The sequence below is a fragment of the Panthera tigris genome, chromosome A3 (assembly GCF_018350195.1).
Source record: "Panthera tigris isolate Pti1 chromosome A3, P.tigris_Pti1_mat1.1, whole genome shotgun sequence".
NCBI lineage: Eukaryota > Metazoa > Chordata > Mammalia > Carnivora > Felidae > Panthera > Panthera tigris.
In genome coordinates, this window is record NC_056662.1 from 14,270,955 (window position 1) to 14,296,496 (window position 25,542).

At 54.3% G+C, this 25,542-nt stretch overlaps 2 protein-coding genes across 3 annotated transcripts; one reads left to right on the forward strand and one right to left on the reverse strand.

Moving 5' to 3' along the window:
- Positions 1 to 1,865: 1,865 nt before the first annotated feature.
- SLC2A10 (solute carrier family 2 member 10) lies at positions 1,866 to 16,715 on the reverse strand. Of its 2 annotated transcripts, XM_042980253.1 has the most exons (5): positions 16,658 to 16,715; positions 8,291 to 9,550; positions 7,714 to 7,836; positions 5,401 to 5,536; positions 1,866 to 3,153 (listed from the first exon to the last, which is right to left on the reverse strand). In XM_042980253.1, the coding sequence occupies exons 1-5, from the start codon at positions 16,707 to 16,709 to the stop codon at positions 3,075 to 3,077; spliced, it is 1,650 nt and encodes a 549-aa protein (XP_042836187.1). In that variant the 5' UTR covers positions 16,710 to 16,715; the 3' UTR covers positions 1,866 to 3,074. The 2 variants fall into 2 exon arrangements, with proteins under 2 accessions (XP_042836187.1, XP_042836186.1); XM_042980252.1 differs by lacking the exon at positions 16,658 to 16,715 and having other exon boundaries at positions 8,291 to 9,673.
- A 5,733-nt stretch (positions 16,716 to 22,448) lies between these two features.
- On the forward strand, positions 22,449 to 24,933 carry TP53RK (TP53 regulating kinase). The gene is made up of 2 exons (XM_042980254.1): positions 22,449 to 22,779; positions 24,348 to 24,933. Exons 1-2 carry the CDS (start codon positions 22,497 to 22,499, stop codon positions 24,824 to 24,826), a joined length of 762 nt encoding a protein of 253 aa, XP_042836188.1. The 5' UTR covers positions 22,449 to 22,496; the 3' UTR covers positions 24,827 to 24,933.
- The last annotated feature ends 609 nt before the right edge of the window (positions 24,934 to 25,542 follow it).

The following is a 25,542-nucleotide window of genomic DNA, read 5'->3' on the forward strand; positions in this document are numbered from 1 at the left end:
CTACTTGTGCCCGTACAACATGTCTGGGATACGAACCATTCTTCCCTCCGTGACGCTTTCCTCCACGATCAATAACACTCCCTCCAACTTACTCAATTCATGCTGCTTTGGCTACTCGATTTGCTTGGCATCGACTTCCAAAAGCCGCGACCCTTTACAGAGATTACGCTGGGAGCCCCAAGAATCCAGACGCAAGGGGGGCCTCAGAGGGAAAGGCCGCGAGAGCCGAGGCACGCACAGAAGGCCGTGAGTTAGCCACAGGCATGTCTTGTCGAGCTTAAACGCTATTTTTTCACTTAAGCATCGATTGTCACTATTAACAAATCGGGAAGTTTGGCACCCAAGTCTGAGTTGCTGGATTTTCTTGAAAAGCCAGATGGTCGGGCCACGACAGGCCCACAGTCCTCCACGGCAGCCACCAGCTGGAACTGGATGCCAGACGTCCCCTTTGGAGACAGCCTGTGTTTGCCCGGTTCCGAGGACAACACTCCTCCCTACTAAAACTCACCGCAACCGGTTTCGCTCATTTACAGTCCCTGTCCCTCCACTGAGTTTATGACCCTGACCAAAAAGCGGGGAGTCCGGTCTAGGACTGGAAAAGCATTCTCTATGCTGATAGGAAACGGGAATTGAGAGAGGCTTGAAGAGAGATTTGGATCTGAACGGCCCTCCAGGACAACAGATGCGAGCGGGTGCACATTTTACTGGGCTAAAGGATGTGTTCGTTGCACAGAAGTCACCAATAATCACACCTGGTTGTAAATATTCTTTATTACAAACTCCATACCCCGCCAATTAATTCCCACACGAGGGTTTTGCCAAATTCTTGTATCCAAAGCCAACGATCACTGCCCTGCAGCCACGACTGGACAAGATCACACTAGGAATAAACGCCCGGCGACAGAGGAGCCCCCCCCTCCCCACAGCCCTGAAGAACGAACGAGTGTAGTTTCGACATGAAACGGGGGCTGAAATTTTTGTTTACGAGGGCAAAGCAATGAAAATGCGGGTCAGATCGTGTTTGTTGTGTGGGGTAACAGCCTTCGAACACGGGAAGAATATTCCCTGAATTTGTCGTGCCACTCACGTGTCAGCCACAGACGCGACAGACGCGCTCGCAACGTGCATGGCTAACATTGTATCCATCACGCCCTTAAGCCTGGGACACCAAGGAAGTGGTAAGTCAAGCCCCCACTGGCAGCGCTCCCCCAACCCCCCGGTGCCAAGACACCCCCCACGTGGGCAGTTTTGCGTGACCACGTGACGTCCTGCAGGCAGCATGGCGGGGGTGGGGGTGGGGTGGGATGTCCCCGTGTCTCTCGTAAGATACACGAGGAACCTCCAGGGCAGAGCGAGATGTAGCGAGATAAGGAAGTGATGGGTTTTTAGCATCTATTACTTTTGTTGTTAATAGAATTTATTGAAGTGTGAGCTTAAATAATTTAATTTCTCTAAATGGCTTTGTTCAACAACCAGCTGGCAAGAGTCCTAAAAACTTAATGACGGGCTCTCACGAGCTAGGCTGAGGGGCCTCCCGCACACCACTGGGTGCAAGAGAAGCATCTAGAACAAGAGGAGAGAAGCCGAGAGTCCAGAGTCCAGTGGCCACGGAGCAGGCACAGATGACCAAGGTCGTCCCACGTCAGCGCCCTGGGTCTGCGTTAGCTTTTCATTTGCCTCAGCATCCGGGAACTCATCTTTTTTGTTTTTTAATTTTTTAAGTTATTATTTTTGAGAGAGAGAGAGAGAGAGAGAGAGCATGCGTGTGAGCAGAGAAGGGGCAGAGAGAGAGGGGGACAGAGGATCTGAAGCAGGCTCTGTGCTGACAGCAGAGAGCCCGATGCGGGGCTTGAACTCACGAACCATGAGATCATGACCTGAGCTGAAGCCGGACGCTTAACCGACTGAGTCACCCAGGCGCCCCGGCACTCACTCTTGCCAGGCCCTTCCTCTGGTGACCTCTGGCCCGAGTTCCTTGCTTAATCTCTGACTCACCCCTCAGGGGCTGACCCTTAACAGTGTCTCAAAGGTGGGGGCCTCGGTAACTGAGGGTGAAGAGAAACCCCCCCAGGCCCTGACTAGCTGGATGGGACCAGCTGGAGACCCTCCTGCAGTCAGACAGGGGTTAAATACACCCCCGGGGGCCCAATCATCCCCATTCTGTAGATGTGGAAACTGAGGCTAGAGGGAGTTGTTACCCAAGGCGACAGAGGCAACACCAGCATCCAGGCTTGTCAGCCTCCAAACCCATCTCCTGTCCGCAGAGCTGTCCTGTACCATCCTGGAAACAGCTCCCAGGGCTTGCTTCACAGACCATGTCAGCTCTTGGATTCTAGTGCATACGATTCTGGAATTCTATTTACCATTCCCCTAATTAAAACTCACATCCCCTGAAGAGATGGCCAGCAGCTTGAGAGCAGGGCTCACGCTGAACCTGTGTTGAATTAGCAGCATTTAGAATTCCAGCTCATTGGCATCGGATGTGATCTTAAAGAACTCCTTGGTCCAGGTCCCCCATGGTACATATCGGGGAAACTGAGGCCCACGGTCATGTCGCGATGACACCAGGGAAGCGGGACTAGAACTCAAGCAGCCTATCACCCAGTCTGAGCTGCTGGTGACAAAAGCAGGCTCCCCTCTCACCAAAAAGTCCCAGCCGGCTGGAAAAAGAGAGCTGAGAGTATAGTGTACCCTCATCTGCATTTGGGGGTGATGCCAGAAGAGACTTCCTTCCAGGACTGGTTCCTTAGAGGTTCTCTGAGAAAGCCCAAGGAGCAAAGGAGACTCCATGAGATGTTGTCAATATAGGTCCTGCAGGGACGTGCAGAGACAATGGGGAAACCGAGGCAAGAAGGCACATCGTCAGGGGCCCTCAGAGCCTGAGATTCAAAACGAAGACTTCTAGGTTCTCAAATTTTCTCCTCTTTCACCCGGGGCCAAACAGACCTCTTCTAAAGCATGGGTGACTCTTAGAGGACCACCTAGAACTTGTGCCCCAGGGGCCAGGCAGGCAGGAAGTTGGAGACTGTCTGTTAAAGCCATGGTTCCAGCACCTTCCCAGGCAGACGGATTCCTCAGGAGGCGGCAGTGACCTCGATGCGGGTGTATGGGATGCCAGCAGAGCTCTGCCGGGGGCCAAAGCTCAGGGCGAACCTGTCAAGGAGAGTCGCAGGGCGGGGGGGGGGGGGGGGGGGGGACGGACAGCGAGTGTCTCCGTCTGTCTCTGATGCCAGGGCTTGATATCTGAACTCTAGGGACTAACTAAAGTGAGGACTGCCAGACCCTGTCAAAGCCCCTCACTTTGACCTGTCTCCTCCTGAGGTCATGGCAGACCCAGCTTCCTTTCCCCACAGGCTGGTGGCCCAGCCTCCGCCATGTGACCCCAAGTTACCAGCCTGCACTCCCCTCCCTCAGCTGCAATTACGTCCTGCTTTAGCCCAAAGCCGGCTTCCACCTGCCTGTCTGCCTCCTTAGCTCCTCATCCCAGAGGAGGCGGCTGGAATCTTCTCCCAGGAAAGCCCGTATGGAAGAGATTCCAGTGGCTCCTTCTATCAGATTAAAGCCCGTTTCGTGTGTGTGTGTGTGTGTGTGTGTGAGATCTTTTTTTTTTTTTAATGTTTATTTATTTTTGAGAGAGAAAGAGAGCGTGAGCAGGGAGAGGCAGAGAGGGAGACAGAAGATCCGAAGTGGGCTTTGCGCCGACAGATGTGGGGCCGGAACTCACCAACCATGAGATCGTGACCTGAGCCGAAGTCGGACACTCAACCGACTGAGCCCCCCGGGCGCCCCTAAAGCCCCTGTTTCTCAGCCTCCCCTGCAGGTGGGTGTCGCCAGGTTCTGTACAAAGGATGTGGGTGGAAGTGACAGGTGCATCTTTCCAACTGTGTCCCCCTCTGGCCCTCCCCTCTGCCGGGACTGTGGCGGCTCACCGTCCCGGGCTGTGTGGGAAAGGTAATACGGAAGAGAAGGCGGAACGAGCAGAGAGAAGGAGCCTGGGACCCCGGATGACCTCTCGGAGCACAGCTGCCTCCCCAGCCGTGTTCCGAGCAGCCAGATCCGTTTCCTAACCGACAGGGTTGGGCTGCTGAGGGGTCACCCAGAAAACAGGGGGTGTTCCCCTTGCAGAGAACAGTCAGGGGCGGGTTGGAGCAGGTTGGAGGCCGTTACACTGGACTAGTTCTGCGTCCCTTCGGGGACCAGGTTGGGTGGGACTTGGCAGGCCGGGCAGCTGCGGGAGGCGAGTTCTAACTCACTATTAGAATGACTTATTTTTTAAAAATCGTTTAGGGCCTCCCAGGAATAGAACGGGCAGTCAGGTGCTGGGGACTCCTTTTACTACAAGAAGTAACCAGGGACATTTGCCAAAGGCATGTAGGATTACAGGTCCCTTCTGATGCCCCTATTCTTCTCTTCGCTTATTTGAATGGCCCAAGGCCCCACGAGGCTGAGATTCTCAACTCCTCGCTATGATCTAAAGACCTGCCACGATCAAGCTCCTACCAACTTGGATGGTCTGATCTTCTACCCCTCCTGCCACCCTCCCTCCCTCTGTTCCAGCCACCCTGGTTTCCTCGTTGTTCCTTGCATATGCCAGATACGCTCCCAACCTCAGGGCCTTTGCACTTGCTGTTGTCTTTGCCTGGAATGCTCCTCCCCCTCATCTTTACATGGCTGTCTCCTTCTCCCGAACTTAAATCGCACCTCCTCAAGGAGGCCTCCCCTCTCTGACCACCTACTCTAATTTGGCCGCAACGCCTTGCCCCTCTGTCCCCCTCTCTGTGAATCAGGCCTTCTCAACAGATTTCACTGTTTCCTTTTCTTCCAGCTACATATCACTCCCCAAAATGCTCTTGCTGATGCCTTGATGGGCTTGTTTATTTTCTGTCCCTACTCTCAGCCTCCTTTCTGCTTGTTTATTTAAGTCCCTACTCTCAGCGGCTCACTGTCTGTTTCCGAAGGCCCAGACACTGCCTGGCACAGAGTAGGGACTTAATAAACACCCACTGAACTGAGTAGATTAAGCCCACAATTCTCTGTCTGTGACTTTAAAAGGCCACCATTATAAAATTTTCCTCTACGCTTCTCTGATTCTAAGATGCTGCGACATTAGGACTTTACTATTCTAAGCTCATGTGATCCCATAACGACATGGTTTTAAAATTCCCATGAGCCGGGCCTTAACGTCACATGAAATTCTGCTGTAGGTAGAGCTCAACAACTCCAGGGAAACAGCTCCTGTATGAGGCCAAGACAAAACTGACCGCACGCAGGCACTCAGAGGGTCAGGAAGAGGAGAAAAACGCTCCCTTGCACACAGAAAGTGTGAGGCCTAAATCCTGAACTGATTTGCTCGGGATCTGATGTGACTCTTTCCCAAGGCCCAGCCCTGTCCCCTCTCACCGTCTCCTCTGGAACAGCTGGTCTATCTCTGCCAGCGACTGGCCTTTGGTTTCGGGGACAAATACATAGATGAAGCCCAGGCCGAGGACAGCGGTCAGCCCGTAGAGCAGGAAGGTCCAGGACAGGCCGATAGTGCCTGGGAACAGGAGGGCGGGAGTGTGGGCAGGGGCCCAGCCCCAGCCCCACCCCCACCCCCACCCCCGACCAGATCCTCAGAAATTCCACAAACTGGTTATTGGGTGAATGGATTGAGGATCCAGGGAATCGAGTTTTGCGCCGCGTGGCCTGTGTCTGACTCCCAGACAGCTCCCCTGCCCTGGCCTCTCCCCCAGCCTCACCCAAGCCTCGAGTGAGGGCCAGGGTCTCGGGGCCAGCAGCCGGGACGCCCGAGGTGACCCTCGCTCCTTTGAAGCCTGTCAGCCCAAGCCGGGGAAAGGAGACGATGAGGGAAGGGCTTTGTTGAGGAAGAAACACAAATTATGTTCCAGAGCCATTACCATTCTCACCTCAGAGGCCATGACCTCTGAGCAACCTCCCTGACCAGCTTGGCCTCCATTTAATCCCCATGCCAGCAAGGAGAGAGCTGGCCTGGGAGTCAGGAGGGCTCGGGGCCAGTTGTCTCCCTACCTGCTGACCTTGGGAAGGACGCGTTGGCCCATATGTGAAATGGGGGTGGTCAGGGTATGATACAATTCTCATCACTCCCTCCCTCGCCTCCCCCACCTCCCCATCCTCCCTCCCTCCCTTCCTTCCGCCCATCCTTCCACCCCTCTCCTTCCCTCCCCTTCCCTCTCCTTCCCTCCCTTGCCTCCCCTCTCCTCCCATCCTCTCGTCCTCCCTCCCTTCCTTCCTTCTTTCCTTCTTCCTTCTTTCCTTCCTTCCTTCCTTCCTTCCTTCCTTTCCCTCTCCTTCTCCCCCTTTCTCTCTCACTTATTCCACATAAAGGGGATGCTCGAAGGCTGAGGCAATAGGAAGCAGCCTGGCTTCCCTAAGACTGGGGGTGGGAGACTGACACTGTGGGCAGATCCTTCTATCAGCCTTTCCCACAGGCCCCAGGGGTGGCTGTGCCTTTGAGGAGGAAATGCTTGGCTGCAGAAAATGGGAAAATAACTGAGCCCTAAGAACTGTGCCTTGGGGCTCACAGTGAAGGAGTCCTTCCCACTTTGGGCCCAGTGACCAGTGGTCTTGGGCCAGGAGCATCTCAGCAACTCGGAGGTCCTTTCTGGGTGTTCTCGGCCCAGAACACCCCCCCCCCCGCCCCCCGCCCAACCCTACCATGGCTCAGACTGGGTTCGAATGCCAGGTAGGAAGAGATAGTTGTCATCCCAACTAGATAGAAGACAGAAGAAGCTGACAGGTGGGCATGAGCCTGTTTGAGCCGGTTTAGAATAAAAAAGCTCACAACTCCTATACCCGCCGGTCTCAGACACATTCTCACTAGTGTGGGTGTAGACTGGCACCCAATCAAGCCTGGAGACTTTTACATTCTGCACCAAGTCTGATTTAGAGAATAGTTGTCTTGCCACAGGTAGGGACTTTTCAAAAACTCCCCTGCTTTAACGGCAAGGGCCTTTGGGCTACGGTGAAGAAAATGGGCTTGTTGGGGGGGTACCAGAGCCCCACACTCAGGTCTCCAGACTCCCCCATCCCCCCACCGGGGGCTCGTTCCCTCCCCTCCCACACCAGTCACATGGCTTCCAGATGCAGGACTGACTGGACGTTTCAGCTCTTCCCTCCTTCAGCCCCAACTCCCAACTGCCATTCAGGCCCGGGCTACTCACTGATGGGGCTGGAATGGAGTAGAAGCTTCAAAGGGCGTGTCTTCTCTCGTCGTGGTTGCCTTGTCTCCTCCCCCCTTCGCACTAGCCCTCCTTTGCGGAGCCGCCCCTCCAACCTCTGTCCAGGCGGTTGGGTGAAGCGGTCCCCCACCCACCCTGACTCCAGGGGGTGGTATACACCCCAGGACGGGCATCAGAATCTTACAGCCCTCCAGGCAGGGATGGGGTCAGAACACCGGGAAAGAAACGCTCTCCTTCCGCGGGGGTGCCCAGCCACGACATCCGCAGGTGGCCGTCTCGGCCACCACGAGGCCGGGCTGCCTGGGAAGGAAGCCCACCGCGCGGCAGGCAGAGCGGAAAGAGGGTGGAAGCTGGTGACAGCTTCGTGGTAGCCCGTGGGTCGGGGGTGCCTGACACTGGCCACCCTCCCGCTCTCCGTGACTTAAGACAAAAATCCTCCCTTTGGTTCATAAACTGGTTTGCACTGGGTTTTCTGGCACTTGACGGGACCTCGGAATTAGGTCACAGGACTCACCGATGAGGTCGAGGAAGGAGAGGCTGACGAGGAGGTTGCTGGCCCAGTTGAAGCTGTTACAGAAGGCGAAGGCTCTGCCCCGGATCTCCGCGGGGTAGATCTCGCTGAGGACGAGCCAGGTCACTAGGACAGGAGAGCAGGGCAGACTGGTGGGTTGCGGCGGGGACCGGGGCCTGGGACCCCCCGGTCCAGAGGGCAGCCCGCAACCACAGAGTGTCAGGCCCCCGACACCCACTCCGCCCGCTGCCTCCCTCCTACTGTGGTAAGAACTCCTTCTGAGTAAACCCCGAGTGAGCTATCCAGGGGCAACATTCAGGTCTTCTGAGGCTTGAAGCTTAAATAATTTGGGGGCCTTTGTAAGGAAAAAAGAAAAAAAAAAACCAACTAGGAACAGGAAATTGGGCCCCGCCCTCCGAAGGAGTGCCCACCAAGGGGCACGGCCAGTGGGAGCTTCACTGGCCTCACGATCAAGCCACCTCTGCTGTCCTTCTGAGACCCTGACTGACGCGGTCCCCAACCTTTCCCGCTGGGTGGGGTAGAAGGCCGCAGAGTCACCTGCGAGAGAACCCTCACCTACCTGGTCCAAACCCAAAGGAGAAGGCGCTCACAAAGACCATCATACAGACCAGCGCGGCCCAGTGCAGCAGGACACGCTCTGGGGCAGAAGGGGGTGCCGGGGAGGCGGGGCTTAAGTCCGGCAGGGCCGGGGCCGTGGGGTCCCCAGCTCCGGGAGGAGGCTGGATCGTCTCAGAGGTCGACAGGGCCGGCCTCCCTTGGTTCTCACTGGTTGTCGGCAGTGGCAAGCCGGAGTCCCCAGGGAGGCCTGACACCCTGGTGGCATTGGGCACGGCCAGGCAGCTTGGGCCGGAGGCCATGGGCACGGCAAAGCTGACAAGGCCTATGCCACTGACCGACAGGGCCATGAGGGCACAGCCGGCCAGTAACAGGGCCCTGCGGCCCGCTCGGTCCACCAGCCCCATGGCAGTCAGGGTCGCCAGCACCTTCACGGCCCCGAGTCCCACAGAGGCCAGCACCGCGGAGGAGCCTCCCCGGAAGCCCACCGCCTGGAAGATGGTGGAGGCGTAGGACAGCACATTGGGCTGCCCCGTCAGCTGCTGGAAAATCACCAGCCCCAAGCCCACGGCGGTCCGGCCTCGCATGTTCTCCCGCGCCCTGAAGAGGTCCAGGAGGGAGGATCTTGGCCTCGCCAGGCCCAGCTTGGAGGTCCCACCTCCCTGGAGAGGAACGAGGTCCTTGGGCGCTGGAGTCTCGGCGGGGCCAGCAGGGAGATAAAGGAGGCTGAGGGACTGGAGGAGGGCAGGTGCAGCGGCCCAGCTGAACATATGCCTCCATCCCCAGGGGGCGCCGGCCAGGGCGTAGTTGAGTGCATAGGAGAGCAGGATGCCCGCGGTGACGCCTGCCTCGTAGAGGGACACCAGCACGCCCCGCTGCCGCGGCCCCACCAGCTCTGACACATAAATACAGCAGGCCATGGAGGAGAGAGAGATGGCAAATCCAGCGGCCAAGCGCCCCAGGACCAGCCAGGCCAGGGAGCCGGCCAGGCCTAGGCTCAGGCTGCCCGCCAAAAGCACCAAGTTGCTCCCAAGGATGGCTCGTTTCCTGCCGTACTGGTCGATGAGGACGCCGCCCACCAGGGAGGCGAGGAGAGCCCCCAGGAGCAGGCTGCCCACCAGGAGCTCCTGCTCCGAGCAGGACAGCCCGAAGTCCAGCTGCAGTGGCAGCAGGGCACCCGATATGACTGCCAGCTCATAGCCGAAGGTCAGGCCACCCAGCGAAGACACAGAGGCACACAGGGGCAGGAGCAGTTGGGGACGGCCTGGAAAACAAAAGTGACAGGAGCAGAGCTCAGGACGGCTCCTTGCCAGAGCATCCGTCCGTCCAGCTTTCCCTCCATCTGTCAACCCCTCCATCGGTCCATCCAGCTACCCCATCAGTTACCCGTCCATCCATCCACCCACCCTTTCATTCATTCATCCATCCATCCATCCCTCGTCCACCCATCCCCTCCCTCCTTCACCCGCCCACCCCTCCCCCCATCTACCGTCATTCTCCTATCTGTCCATCTACTGTTCCATCCGTCCACCCACCAATCCGTTCATCCCTCCGTCCACTCCATCTATATTCACCCGTCGAGTTATTAATCAATCTATCCATCCATCCCTTCATCATCCATCCCTCCATCCGTCCGTCTGCTCCCTCTACCACATTTTCATCCGTCCATTCCCTTCCTCTACCCCTTAATTCACCATCCACTTATTTACTGATGCACCTGTCCACAGACACAACCATTCATCCCCCATCTTCGTATTCCACCCCTTCTGTACCCGTTCACACACTTACCCATCCATCCATGCATGCATCCATCCAATCATTCAAAATTTTATTTATCTGGCATCTACAACATGCCAGACTGTGCTCTTGGGGCTGGCCGTACAATGGTGTTGTCGTTTTATATATATATATATATATATAAAAAACGACAACACCATATATATCTTCAGGTGGTGATAGGAGTCACAGAAAAAAGCAGGGAAAGTGGGTTGAAACTGATGGATGAACTCAGTTTTAAATAGGGCAGTCGGTTAAGGCTTCTCTAAAGAGGGAAGATTTGAGCAGAGATCTGAATTGAGTGAGGGTGAAAGCCATGTGAAATCTGGGAGAAGAACACTCTAGAGAGGGAACCGCAAACACAAAGGCACTGAGGCAGGACAGTTTTTGGTATGTTTGAACAATAACCATGAATATTAATAGCTAGTGCTTATATGGCACTTACTAAGCGTGTCTTAAGAACCTTATGTGTACTTACTCGTTGAATTCTTACCACAATCCTATAACATATTATTATTAGCATCATCCTTTAAGGCTCAGTGAGGGTAAGAAACCTTTCTCATGGTCACACAGCAAGTGGTGGCAGATGTAGCCAGAGAGGGCAGGCTCTTAATCGCTGTGCTATCAGCAGAGGTCAGGGTGGCTCCGGTGACAGGAGATAAAGAGACAGGAGAAGTAGGCAGGGGCCTGATCACGTGGAACTTTTTAAGTCGTGAAGATGGTAACGAATTTCATTCTTAGTGGAAGGAGGCAAGTCTTTGAAGGCTTGAGCTGGGCAGAGAGAGGTGATCTATGGTAGTCACCAGCACGTGTGACTCCTGAGCCCTTAAAATGTGGTCAATGTGATTAAGGAACCTCAAGAGATGAGGTGACTTATCTCAGGTCAAAAGTAGCTGAGCCTAGATTCAAAGCCAGGCAGGCGGTCTGGCTCCACAATCCACACCCTTCACCACTCCGTTACAAAACCTTGGCAAATGGCGATTTTGCTCTCTTCTCTCTTGCCTCTATCTCTCCCCATCTCTGTCAGGCAATTTTTGTGCAGGGGAAGGAGTTTCATAGGTGGAAGGCTCACCCCCCATTTCTGTTCCCCCTTCTCCCTCCCAGCCCTGCCCCCTGGGAGGTAACCCCCTACCTTTCCCTGGCTGGCCCCGCGTTTCCTGCTCACGACCCGTGAACAAACCCCCTAGGAAGATTGTGCGACCCAGGTCCTGCCCTGTCTTCGCCTCCCTTTGCCCCCATCTCCCTCGGTTCCTGGAGTTCACCGGCAGGAGGGAACGTTCTTCCAGGCCGTGTGAAGCAATCAGGTGAAAACAGAATTTGTTTGCCATTTCCTCAGCTCCTCTTGAGTTGAGAGGGAACCCAGCCAAGGGACTCGGAGGCAAAGGTGACTGTCGACAGGTTCCGCTGGAAAATGCATCAGGGCGGATTCGGGTCACGGTGGGAACAGCAGAACAGCAACGATAATAGTGAGACAGCATAGTAATGCTACCGCGTGTCATTGATTGAACATCTCCCCCACGGAAAGACTTCAGTGCCTTCGGTTAACTCATCTTCATAACCGCCTCGAGGTGGTGCAGGTGCAATTGTCCCCACTTTACAGACGGGGAGGTAAGGCTCAGACTCTTCTCACAGGCGGGAAGCAACAGCGTCAGGCCTCCGACACTGATCCAAGTGGCTCCCAAACCCATATACTTAAGAGCTCTGCTGAACTGACCTCCAGCAAGAAGGACAATCAAGGAGAGGCGGGGTGTGAGGAGAACAGGGGTGCAGGTTCAGAGAGGGAGGGGAAATACTGATACATTAGCCCTCAGGGAAACCCAAGTCACAAAGCATAGTGAAACGACGGTGCCCCAAGAAACCACGAAGGAGAGGCCCCCAAGGAGTCAAGGCCATTAGAACGACGAGGGAAGCACATTCCCTTCCTAAAGCTTTCCATGGCTCCCATCGCCTGCTCGATCAGGTCCTTAGCGCGTCATTCCAGGCCCTACCTGAGCTGAAAGCCCCAGCCGAACGCCTCGGTCACTTTCCCACCCCGGCTCTGTCCGCACCTCCCCACCTGCCTCCCACAAGCCCTGCACAACTGGTTCCCAGCACGCACCATCCATTTTCACGCCCACCTACCCCTCCTGCACTGCCTGTGCTCCCCACAGGTCCACGTATCCTTGTGGGTCCCAGCTCACGGTCACCTCCCAGAGGGGTCTTGAGTTGCACGTGTCGGGTATTTGGCAACCCCCCCCCCACCCCGGCCCCAACCCCGTCCTCTCTTGGGGCTCTGGTCTTCTTTGCCCTTTGTCTCTCAATCTGCTGGTTTGGGCAGAAATGGCCGCCTCTACCTCCACCCCCACTGCCTCGCTCCAGGGCCGTGGCCATGACCCAGATCTGACCAACCGGCAGGTTCCCAGGCCCTGGGCAGCGATGAAAACCACTTGGCTGAACCTGGGCCAGTGTATTTGCTCACTGAAAGTGCTAAGCTGGTAGTTTACCTGCTTGGGGCAGTTGGGCGCCATCTTCCCCCTTGGTGGGGGCGGGGAGTGGGGGGGAGGGTTCCCATGCCTGAGGCCATGGGATTTTCAGTGACTACCTTTTTTCTTTTTTTTTTTTAATGTTTTTAAATGTTTTTATTTATTTTTGAGACAGAGACAGAGCGTGAGCAGAGGAGGGGCAGAGAGAGAGGGAGACACAGAATCCAAAGCAGGCTCCAGGCTCCGAGCCATCAGCACAGAGCCCGACGCGGGGCTCGAACCCACGAACCGTGAGATCATGACCTGAGTGAAGTCGGACGCTTAACCGACGAGCCACCCAAGCGCCCCACCTTTTTTCTTTTCTTCCTACTTTTTAAATTTCTTTTTCTTTCTTTTGTTTTGTTTTATTTTGTTTTGGTTTGGTTTAAGCTAGTTCAAGGGAGGCCCTGGCTAATTCCTGTACGTCTTCCTCAACTTTCCAAGCCACGTCTTTCACTTCCAACCAACTCTGCATTCCCCCTTTATTTACTTACACCATCCCAAGGTTGCTGATGTGTCTTCCTTATTAAACTGGGAAGGGCAGGGATGGAGACTTCCAGTCTGTGCATCCTGAGCCCCAGCCCTGTGCTGCCGCCCAAGAGGGGCTCCGTAAGATTTCTGCCGAATGAACCAATGACTGGGCTGGGGACTAGGGAGGTGTCACTGCGTGGCATTCCAGGGGCCTGTGTCAGATACATGTGAACCTAAGAGAATGCTCCAGGACAGCCGGAGGGGTCCTGTGAAAGCCTCAGTCCTTCTGCTCACAGCCCTCAAGGCTCCCGCTCTATTCTATTCTGAAAAGATGCCAAGTCCTGATGGTGGCCTTCAAGGCCCTGCAGGATCTGCCTGCTCTCTCCTGGCTCCATGCCAGCCAGCTTCCTTGCTGTTGCACCTCATTCCTGAACTCAAGGCCTTTTACCAGCTGTCACCTCTGCCAGGAGAGCGCCCCCCCTACCCCCCGCCCCATTCCTTCCCTCTTTCCCTCTGGTCTTTGCTCAGACATCACCTTCTCATGAGGCCTTCCCTGGCCCTCCACATAAAACTGCAACCTCCCCATCACATCCAGCACTTTAAAAAAAATTCTTTTTAATGTTTATTTATTTTTTGAGAGATAGAGAGACAGAGCATGAGTGGGGGAGGAGCAGACAGAGAGGGGGAGGCACAGAATCCAAAGCAGGCTCCAGGCTCCGAGCTGTCAGCACAGAGCCCGACGCGGGGCTCGAACCCACGAACCGCGAGATCATGACCTGAGCCTAAGTTGGACGCTTAACCAGGCGCCCCTCACATCCAGCACTTCTAACGCCCTTCCCCGTTTATTTGTCTCCATGGTACTTCTCCCCTCTGGAAGAACAATATATTTTACATATTTATTGTTCTTCCTGACCAGAATATTGGCCCCCAAGGAACAGGAATTGTTTGTTTGTCCTTAGCTGTCTCCCTGACGCCGAGGACAGTTCCTGGCATTCAGCAAATACTTGTTAAATAAACAAGATGACAGAATGAAGGAACTCTGGGGGGGCTTAGGGAATCCAGAGAGAAAGGATCTGGACTCTTGGGTATTTGGAGACGTCTAGGGCCTGGAAGCGGCCACACTCCACAGCAAGTAGAGTAGATTCTGGCCCCCCAAGTTCGAGCCTAGCCTGGGTTTGGGAACTGCTCTCCCTTTCTATGAACTATCCGTCTACATATAGGTTGTATGTGAAGCTGTCTCAGGCTGGAGGAAATCCCTTAATCCCCTAGGCCCCTCCCTGTGGAGGACAGGGCTTCCCAGGGAGAGAATCAGGGAGTAGAGGAAGGGGCAAGAGGTCGGGTTTGGGGTAGCTGTATCACCAGCTGCAAGTCCCCGGGAGCCCACAATGCCTTGGGGCCCTCCCCTACCGGAGATCTGCCCTGGCTTTCCCTGAAGCTCCAGGGAGAAGGGGGAGCAAAACTGAAATATGCAAATACCCTTACCGGGGAGGCTGGCCTCCAAATGTCCCAACACAGCTCATACTTAGGGAGCACTCACCACAGCCGGCCAGACCGCCACTTCTGGAAGCTCTATCCGTATCAGCCGACTTAATCCCTACAGCAAACCTATGACATGGGCCCTGCTGTCATTCCCATTTGACAGATGCAGCAACCGAGGCACAGAGAGGTGAAGACATTTGCCCAAGGGGGCAGTTTTGTCAGTGACAGGGCAGAGGCTCACCTTGGCCAGTCTTTGACTCCAGAGTCCCAACACTGGGTGTGATGAAAAAGGAAAGCTCACGTTAAGTGACCGTTCACCGTGGGTAGGTGGGGGGCCGAGCCCTTTTTGTGCATTTGCTCGTCATTTTCAAGGCTGCCTTGTGATAAGCGTCTTGTATGTGGGTCGTTCCATAGATGAGGAAGCCGAGGGCCAGGGAGGTTGACGAGATGATGGACCCAGAGTGGGAGAACGGGAGCTGGAACCCAGGTCTATACACAGGACCCAATCCCTGAGAAAGGGAGCCCGGGAAAGCAGCATGGGGTCTCTGGGGAGGACAGAGCCCGGTGCCAGTTCGATTGTACCTCCCTCCTTCACTCCCACTCAGCCCCAGTTCTGTCCTTAGGTGATGTTCAGTCAATAGCTGTTGAATTAACTTAGGAGGCAGCAAAGGGGTAGGAGGGGCAGGTGCAAGGGACCAGGGTCAAGCTGAGTGTTCTTGGGAGGACCCCTCTGGGCCCAGGATTCCCTCGGGCGCTGGGGCAGTGTGCCTTGAGGATTAAGAGCATGGACTCTGGAGTCAGAGCTGGAATTGGTGACCAGTTGTGCCATGACTCTGCATGAGACGCTGGGTGGTACGGTGGTTAGGAATGCAGAGTGCTGGGGTTCCATCCCAGCTTTTTTACTCCACAGCTGTGTGATCTTGGGCAGCTCCCTCAACCTCTCTGAGCTTCCCTATCTACAAATGTGGATATTTGTCATATCTGTGTTGGATGCCTGTCTAGCTTACAGTCACTGTTAGCTATTACGATTCTCCACAGAATGATCCAGAGTTGAGTTTTTAAAACACAATTAGGGTCATGTTCCACCCAGCTTAAAAGCCTTCTCCAGCTTCCCCTGTCATTCGGAATAGAATTCAAACCGCTCACCATGGCCTACAAAGGCCTACACAGTCTAGCCCCTTGCCTAACTCTGACCTCCCTCCCACCCTTTTCCCCTTGCCCACTGTGCTCCAGCTACACTGGCCTGACCATACCAGCTCACTCGTGCCTCAGGGCCTTTGCACCTGCTATGCCTCCCCCTAGAAGCTCTTCTTCCAGATCTTAGCAAACTTGTTTCTCAGCTCCAGTGCCTCCTCTGGCAGGCCTCTGCTCTCTCCCTACCTAAAGAAGCCGCCTCCCTCTCCAGTATCACATGACCTTATTTTGTGTGTTCCCCGGCATCCTATCACTCCTGGAGATTATTTTATTCATTTACTTGCTCATCCAGCTTCTCAACTGGAATGCCAGCTCCATGGAAGAGAGGACTATCGTCCACTTTGTTCCCCGCTGAGTCCCACAGTAGAGGGACGAATGACGGAGTGACCACACGAGGCTCTGGATCCAGAGACAGGCATGGAGATCCTAGTCCCCTGTAGCAACAAAGAAATTCTCTATTCCCCTTCCACGCACCCACCCAGCCCCAGTGCTGGATTCCAGTCTCCCGTCTCCCTCATTGAATATCTCGGAAGCAGAAGTTTCGCCCGCGTTGCTCACGGCAGCATCCGGAGGCCTGGCAACAGAAGTGGTCAGCAAACTGATGAATGAATTTGCTCCTTTCGGAACCTCGATTTCTTTATCTGCAGGCTAGGAGCGGTCTCACTGGCCGGGGGTGGTTGTAAGGCTTGGAGCGGTCAGGAGAGGGCCTGCCCTGGGTCCGCAGCTCAGGATCAAGTAAAGAGCACTCTCGGGTCACTTTTTTCTGGGCAGAAAGGAGCCTGGAAGGAAGTGCGCCCGCGTCCCCTCCCAGCGCGCAGCCAGCCAGGCCCGCGGTCCCCACCCGAGTGGGTGGTTGGGGGGCGGGGGGGAGACGGTGCAGCAGGGGGCGGGGCGCGCACAGATGGGGTCGTCGGGGCTCCCCCCGCGGGCAGCGCCCGATCTCCACTTACCCATGGCGAGCTCGACTCCCGTGCGAGCGGGGGCGCCGGAGCCGGGGCGCATCCCCCGCCGGAGTCCCCGCCTCTGTCGCCCGACAAACTTTCCGGCCCGCCTCCCGCCCTCCTCCTCCTCCCCGCCCGCCTGTCCACAGCGCCACCGCCACGTCGGCCGGCCGGCCTTGGCCCCCTGTGCGGGACCATCCCGGCCTGGCTGGGGTCCCCACCCACTGTGCTCCTCCTGGCTCCCGCCCACTGTCATCCCTGTTGTGGGGGGACCCCCACATGCTCCTCTCCCCTGTGCTCCCTGCAGCCCACATTACTAGTCTGGCCTCTCCAGACTAGTGTATACACACACACACACACACACACACACACACACTCATGTGTCTACTGGGACCGGGACACTCACATACCTGGTTCAGCCACTCAGACGTTCCCTGGATTCCCTGACCCTTCATTGGACAGTTGGGACAGTTGGGACACCTCCCAAGTACCCACAGGCACCGTGGTGGGCCTTAGCCACGGGCTGGAAGAACAAGACAGACTTTTTCTTTTTTTTTGGTAATTAAAAAAAAAGTTTATTTATTTTGACAGAGTGAGAGAGCGCACGCAAGCAAGTGGGGGAATGACAGAGAGAGAGAGAGAGAGAGAGAGAGAGAGGCTGATGCCGGGTTCAGCCATGAGATCATGATATGAGCTGAAGTCAGACGCTTAACTGACTGAGCCACCCAGGTGCCCAAACAAGACAGATCGTGTGTGTGTGTGTGTGTGTGTGTGTGTGCGCGTGTTCTTGTGGAGTTTGCTTTCTCGTGGGGGAAGAGGAGAAGTGCATGACTGCAGGAGCCAGAGATGCACCAACAGTGATTAGGGCTGGGCAGGGAAGGAAACCAGGCTGCTGGGTGTACAGGCCCAGGTGGCTGTGCCAGCTGGGGGCCTGGGACAGCTGCCCTTAGGGGGGATATTTGAGCTGAGACCTTAGGTGCCAGGCAAAAAGGAAGAGCAAAGGCGAAGGCCTCCATGGAGGGAGCTTGTGGAGTATAAAGAACAGAAGTGAGGCCATCATGTCTGGAGCACAGGGGGAGGTGGGGAGACGGGAGAGTGGAGGGAGATAGAGCCCGAGGGAGGGGCTGGTCAAGGCCAGATCGGTTAAGGCCTTGGGAGGTCAGGGTAGGGAATGTGGATCTTATTCCAACGGACACAGAAAGAATCGGGGAGGTCCAGTGGGTTACGGGGAGCAATGGCAGAAACAGGAGGACCCGAGTGATGGAGGCTGGTGGGAGGTGAGAGAGAGGCTGATGTGGACTAAGGGAGTGGAGGAAAGTAGGAAGATGGCAGATAGACTCAAGAAGGACTCACCGACTGGGAGAGGAGCAGCTTGGGACAGAGCTCGGTTCTGGCTGTGCGACAGTTAAGGTCCTCATTAGGCATCCATGTGGAAACAGGTAGGCAATTCCATATATGAGCTTGGAGCTCTGGAAAGGAGCCAGGCTGGGGACACCCCACTAATGCTCCTTCTCGAGCAAAAATGCACGTCTAAGGTCAGCACTCACACGGCCACAGGCTTCTCCAAACTCTCAATGCGTGTTCACACAAACACACTCGTCCACGGCATCCACAGCCACACTCTCACCCAGCAGGGATCATGTGCACACACACACACACACACACGCATACACACACACACAGAGCCATCTCAGCAAAAAAAAAGAAGCATCGACAACTCCTTCTGAGCCAGAGGACCCTTGTACCGTTCTGAAAATAATAATGCCTGGGGGCAGTTTGAAACATGGCTGCAAAATTCTTTGTTCCATCCCTTGAAATCTAAGTGGGCTTGTGACTGCTTCAACCAGTAGGTGGCTCCAAGTGGCCCTGCGTTGACTCCTGAGACTGAGTCACTGGGACAGCGACACCTGGAGCCCTGCTGATCTCTGTGACTTGCATTAAAGTCATGAGGGTGGGTACGTGCTTGCTGCCGGCCTCTATCTCCCCTAGAGAATAGAGAATCCCTCTTCATTTGTTTCCCCCAAATGAGAAAGGAAATTATCTGATTGGTCCTTTGGGCAAGCATCTTCACACACGGCTTCCCTTGAAGGTGGGCAGGACCTATTAATTCATTTCCTAGACAGCAAAAGTGATGAATGTCATCTTAGAGATTAGGTTATAAAAGATGGCAATTTCCATCTTGTTCGTCCTCTCCTGGTGTCTCACTCACTCTCTCCGATGTCAGCTGCCCAGTGGAGAGGTCCAAAGGGCAAAAGGTGAGGGTAGCCTCCAGGCAATAGCCTGTGAGGAACTAAATCCTGCCACTAATGGAATTGTCACACAAACAAACAAAAAAAGTCTGTGACGATACAAGAAAAGGGGCACCAGAACTCATAAAAGTTGGATTTTCTCTGCTCTGAAAAGTCAGAGAGGGCCTCCCTGAGGAAGTGACATTTGAGCTGAGCATGGAAAGATGTCTGGATGGGCTGAGGCAACAAAGGGAGGGAAGAGCACTTCTGGCATAGGAAACAGCAGGTGCAAAGGCCCTGTCGCAAGAGGGAACCTGATAAGAATGAGAGACTGAGAGCAAGTAAATGTGTTTGAAGATCAGAGAGCAAACGGGAACTTGGTGGGAGACGAGCCTGGAAGAAGGACATAGGGTCCCACGCAGGACCTCGTGGGTCTTTAATCCTAAACACAATAGGGAGCCGATGAAAGGCTTTAAGCTAGGTTTTCCTACCATAGGAGCCAGAACCAGTCTGACCATAGCAAGCTTGGGACTTGCAAATATGTTTGTACAGTGGATTTTCCAAAGGAGGGGTTCAGACAGATTTGGTAACCATGGAGATGGCTATGTGGACACTAACAATTATGATAATGAAGCCACAAACTTGGGAAACCGGGCTTATAAATAGAATTTGTTCCGGGTGAGCTTTGAGTAGTCTGGGCTGACGAAAGGTGCTGGAAACCACACTGTGCCAACACAAAGGGTCTGATGTCTGAAAAGGTGGCTCGCCCTGTGTGTGAACGGCGCGCACGGACTGCAGAGCTGAGGGCTGGTGCCATAGCAACCCTTGGACGAAAGGGCCTTTCTTCAGTATTTCAAACAGGGTCCCGATGATGGGAGAAGGGAAAGGAACATATGCAGCGTTGTCTGCCATACACACCCTCACAAGCAATATCTTATTTAATCTTAATAAGTAATTGCCACAGTAAAACTAATTATCCTCGTTCTGAGGATGGTGAATCTGAACCTCGGAGAAATGATATTTGTGCCTAGCTCCCTTCCTCCTTGCTTCTAGAGCAGGTCTCTGTCTGTCCAGGCCCAAAATGTCAGATCCTGGGGCGCCTGGGTGGCTCAGTCGGTTGAGCGTCCGACTTCGGCTCAGGTCATGATCTCGCGGTCCGTGAGTTCGAGCCCTGCGTCGGGCTCTGTGCTGACAGCTCAGAGCCTGGAGCCTGTTTCGGATTCTGTGTCTCCCTCTCTCTCTGCCCACCCCCCGGCTCATGCTCTGTCTCGAATATGAACAAACGTAAAAAAAAATTTTTTTTAAATGCCAGATCCTTACTTTTCCCACATCCTTTGCAGTTACAGCAAAGGCACGTGGGCCAGTCGTGGCCAATGTCCTGTAGAGGAAGCCCGGTGTGAGAGGAGGGATGTCCAGCGAAGGGTTTTTTCCCAAATAAAGATGTAGAGGACGTAGCACCTCTCTTCTTTAGACAGATGTGTTTGTGTCTTCATATCACGTGTAGAGCTTGGTGGCCAGCTTATGACAATAAGATGACAAGTGTAGGGACCAAAGCTGAGGCTGGCGAAGGGCACGAGGGTAGAAAGATGGAAAGACCTTGGGTCCTTAAAATTAAAAAGTGACTGAAGGACGCTTGGGACCCCTTACTTCCTAAAATTTTGTTCCGTCAGATAATAAATGAGCGTATTGTTTACCCAGAGTAAGCTATTTAGCTGACCAATCTGCTACGTTCAGCTTAAAATATCAAAACTATGGCAGTCTAGGGGTGCCTGGGTGGCTCAGCCAGCTAAGCGTCAGACTTAGGCTCGGGTCACGATCTCGTAGTTCATGAGTTCAAGTCCCGCGTTGGGCTCTGTGCTGTCAGCTCAGAGCCTGGAGCCTGCTTCGGATTCTGTGTGTGTGTGTGTGTGTGTGTGTGTGTGTGTGTGTGTCTCTCTGCCCCTCCCCCACTCACACTCGGTCTCTCAAAAACGAATAAACGTTAAAACCCCACAAACCTATGGCCGTCCACTAATTGCACCCTGTTCTAATTCCTCCCCTACTTCCTTTTAGTAATAATCTCCCCAAGTTTTAGCTGAGCTCACGGCTGCCCTGCTAGAGAATATGTCTTCCAGCTTCCTTTTCAGCTTCAGGGGCTCTGTGACTGCGTTCTGGCCAATAGGATGTGAGTGGAAGTGACGTGTGGAACTTTGGATCAAGTTCTTAGCTGCCTGTCCTCACCCTCATCCTCCTTCTTGCCAGCTGGAGTGCTGGACAGCTGGGATAGACTCAGAGAAGGTAACAACGGGCTGAGGATGACCGATCTATACTTTTATATAAGAAAGAAAGGAAGCTCTCTCATAATGAAGCCATTATTTTTAGGTCACTGTGTTACAGCGACTTATCCTGGACCCTCGCAATAACCAAAACACACAGGCATTCAGTGGCGATACAAGTCAGGGTTCTTGCTGGAAGCCACACGAACCACCTTGCTCCTGTGTTGGAGCACGGGCAGCCAAGACGTGGAGTAACAGAGGGTCTTCCAAAGTTCAAGGTGGGTGTGGTGTTGCCCCCGGGACACAATGCTATCGGGAGGCCCCTTCCCTCTGAATAATGGATGCCGGGAGTCAACTTGATAGCTATTGTAGTAAGCCCTCCGTAAATAATAACAGCTTTAATCTATGGAATGCTTATTATGTGCCTGGTAATAGTCCCATGGGTTTTACCTCTAGTGACTCATTTAATCCTCACAAAGCCCTCTGGGATAGATATGATTCACAATCTTATTTTGTAGATGAGAAACTAAAGCATAGAGAAGGTTCAATAACCTGCTCTTGCTCAAACATGCCAAGCACACTTCTCCCCCGGGGCCTTTGCACCTGCTGTCCCCTCTGCCCAGAATGCTCTTCTTCCAGGCATCCATCCGCAGGGCTCAAACGTCACCTGTTCACAGAAGCCTTCTTCTTTTTGCATAGAAGCCTTCTTAACTGTCTTACTTTTTTTTTTTTTTTTTTTAATGTTTATTTATTTATGAGAGACACAGAGCACCAGCGGTGGAGGGGCAGAGAGAGAGGGAGCCACAGAATCTGAAGCAGGCTCCAGGCTCTGAGCTGTCAGCACAGACTCTGGGGCTCCAACTCCGGAGCCCCGAAGTCACGACAGAGCCGAAGTCCGATGCTTAACCCACTGAGCCACCCAGATGCCCCTTCACTACCTTATTTACAATCTTACCGCTACCCACTCGCCGCCACCCTCCACTCCACCAGGGTGACCATATAATTTATCACCCAAACCAGCACGCTCCGAAGAGCCAAGAGGGGACACAATCGGTAGGTATCCTATTTCCGGAAAAGAGCCGCAGAACGGGTGGCAGTTCTTCGACTCCCGACCGGGAGGAGGGGCCGCCTCGGCCCGTCGGGCGGCTCTCCGCGCGCTGCAGGCCAGAGCCCGGGAGGTCGAAGCGCTGCCTCCCGAGCGCCGCCGAGGGTTTACGGAGACAGCCGAGGACGTGGGAGGCGGGGCCACGTCCAGAGGCGGAAGCGCCGGCGCAATGGTGGCCGAAGAGGGCCGGAGGGGGTGACGTCACCGGCAGTCTCCGGAGAGAGCCGACGGGCCCCGAGCGGCGGCGCCGAGGCGCAGTCATGGCGGCCGCCTGCGCCGAGGCCGCGGGGAAGACCGAGGATCCGGCGCCGGAGGCCGCGGCGCTGGCCGCCGCCCGGGAGCGGAGCAGCCGCTTCTTGAGCGGCCTGGAGCTGGTGAAGCAGGGCGCCGAGGCGCGCGTGTTCCGCGGCCGCTTCCAGGGCCGCGCGGCCGTGGTGAAGCACCGCTTCCCCAAGGGCTACCGGCACCCGGCGCTGGAAGCGCGGCTCGGCCGGCGGCGGACGGTGCAGGAGGCCCGGGCGCTGCTCCGCTGCCGCCGCGCAGGTGAGGCGGCCCGGCCCGGGGAGGCCTGCGCCGCGCGGCCGAGGCCCCTTCCCGAGCGCCGCGCCTCGTTTTGCCTCGGTCTCTCTCTCTGCACCCGCTGCGTGAACTTCAGTTGGGAAGTGTCGGCCTTTCTCCCCCGCCCCCCTCCCCCCGCCTTCGTTCATTTCATTCTTTGGCCTTGGCACCCGCGACGAGCACGTGTCCCGGAGCCGTCGCTCCTGGTTCAGTTCCCGGCTCTAGCTGTCGCTCGGCGTTGAGCACGCCGTTTGACTGCCCCGCGCCTCGGTTTCCCCATGTGCACCGTCTCGTCTCCGTGTTCGATCATTATCTTTACGTTCGTGACTTTTAAGAAGCAGGTGTAATTACAAGTACGAACTCGCTGCGGAGGCTGTCGGGGTTCCAATACCGACACGACCGCTTCCCATGTAGCCTTACAACAAATTATTTACGCTCAGCCTCAGTTTCCTCCCCTGTAAAGGGGAGTCATGGTATGTTTGAGTGCGTGATTGGTACATAGCGCTCAGTAGTTTTGAGACTCCGTGAACTTGTATATTGACTTTTTCATTAAAACGCCATCGTCCACCACGGTATAGCCTTTGTCCTCAGATGAGAAACTGAGGCTCAGGCGGGGGAAGTAAATTGCCCAAGGTTGCACAGCTAGTGAGTGACCCAGCCAGGCTCCCAGCCCGTAGCCTCTGACTCAGAAACACCGGCTTTTCAGTTTCACACATCTTTTCTTTTATTAATATTCGTTAGGCACCTGCTTTACCCCAGGACATTGTTAGGTGCTGGGTGGGCTGGAGGAAATTCGGTGGCCAACAAGCAGACAGATCTCTTGCCCTTGCTTGGATGTGATGAAGCTATTTGTGTGTTCCTATTTTCAGTTTTCATCTGCTCTAGGATGTAAGGTCCACTAAGCAGGGATTGGCTGCTTTGTTTCCTGCTGTATCCCCACTGATAGGTCTCCAGTATCTAGAAAAGTGTGGTGGGCCCAATTGTCATTCAATAAATATTCATTGAAACTCGAATTCAATGAATTCTTTGCATTACTGGAGGTATTGTTCCCGCGTTATGGAAACAGAAACAGAGGCTGAGAGAATTGATGGGACTTTTAGGTCATACAACTAGTAAAGGAAGGCAACCAGGATTTGAACCCGGCCTTTCCGAACGCAAAGATGAATCTCTCAGCTAGCGCACTGCTTGGCCTGTTTGTGTCCTGGTCAGGTAGAACGACTCTGACTGGGCGATGCTTACCCTTCTAGGTCTTTGTTTTGTTTTTAGGGAGTAAGTATGACAAATGCAATCCAGTCATAAAGGGTAGAAAGGAGGAGGGAGTTTCGGCACTACTAAACTTAGCCGTGGGGTGGCTTAAGGCGCAGCCCTGCAGGGCATGAGCCGGGGAAACTTCCAGATGAGTTAAATTGTACTATTCTGCAGCATTCCTAAATTTTATTTTTTTTCCCTGAAATAAGCAGATATGCACTGTAAAAGTCTGGCTCGATCTTTGAAAATTAAGCTTAACATGAAGAGAGAATCTCATCCAATAACGATTTGTATCTTGATTGCAGGGATATCCGCCCCCGTTGTCTTTTTCGTAGACTATGCCTCCAACTGCTTATACATGGAAGAGATTGAAGGTTCAGTGACTGTTCGAGATTATATTCAATCCACTATGGAGACCGAAAAAACTCCCCAAAGTCTCCTCGGCTTAGCCAAGACGGTTGGGCAGGTTTTGGCTCGAATGCACGACGAAGACCTCATTCATGGTGATCTTACCACCTCGAACATGCTGCTGAAACCCCCCGTGGGACAGCTGAACATCGTGCTCATAGACTTTGGGCTGAGTTTCATTTCTGCACTTCCAGAAGATAAAGGAGTCGACCTCTACGTGCTGGAGAAAGCCTTCCTCAGTACCCACCCCAATACCGAGGCTGTGTTCGAAGCCTTTCTGAAGAGCTACTCCACCTTCTCCAAAAAGTCCAGGCCGGTGCTAAAAAAGTTAGATGAAGTGCGCCTGAGAGGAAGAAAGAGGTCCATGGTCGGGTAGAAGAGTCTGACAAGTAGTGACGTGCTGGCCATTTGCGTCAAAGGGAATTTGAAGGAAGGCTCCGAATATGAGATTAGACCTAAATAAAGGCATTGAGATCCTTTTGAGTGCTGTCTGTGATCGTGCTTGTTCAGTGTCATTATCGTCTGCGGTCGGCTGTTCTCAACAGCTTACTGTGGACAGAAGACAAGTTCTAGGCAGAATTGGGTATTTAAAAGAAATCTAGAACGGGCTTCCTCTTCGGCCAGGCCGCGTATATGTCAGGTACCTGGGCAATGGCATTGCAGAACATTGAACCACGTGATGAGACCGTTACTCTTCAGTCTTTTGGGTGATGTGGGGACAGAGTCTCAGTTGGTGACAGATATCTTTATCAACCCGCTAACCCAGCAGTTTTTTTGTCGTGTACATGACATATTCCCTCTGAAACCAATATAATGGGATACAGCCAGCATTTTAAAAATGAACTAGAGGGGCGCCTGGGTGGCTCAGTTGGTTGAGCGTCCAACTTCAGCTCAGGTCATGATCCCGCGGTTCATGAGTTCGAGCCCCGCGTCGGGCTCAGTGCTGACCGGTCAGAGCCTGGAGCCTGCTTCCAGTTCTGTGTCTCCCTCTCTCTCTGTGCCTTGTCTGCGCGCGCTGTCTCTCTCTCTCAAAAATAAATCAATGTAAAAAATAAAAATGAAGTAGAATCATAGAACAGAAAATATCAGAGT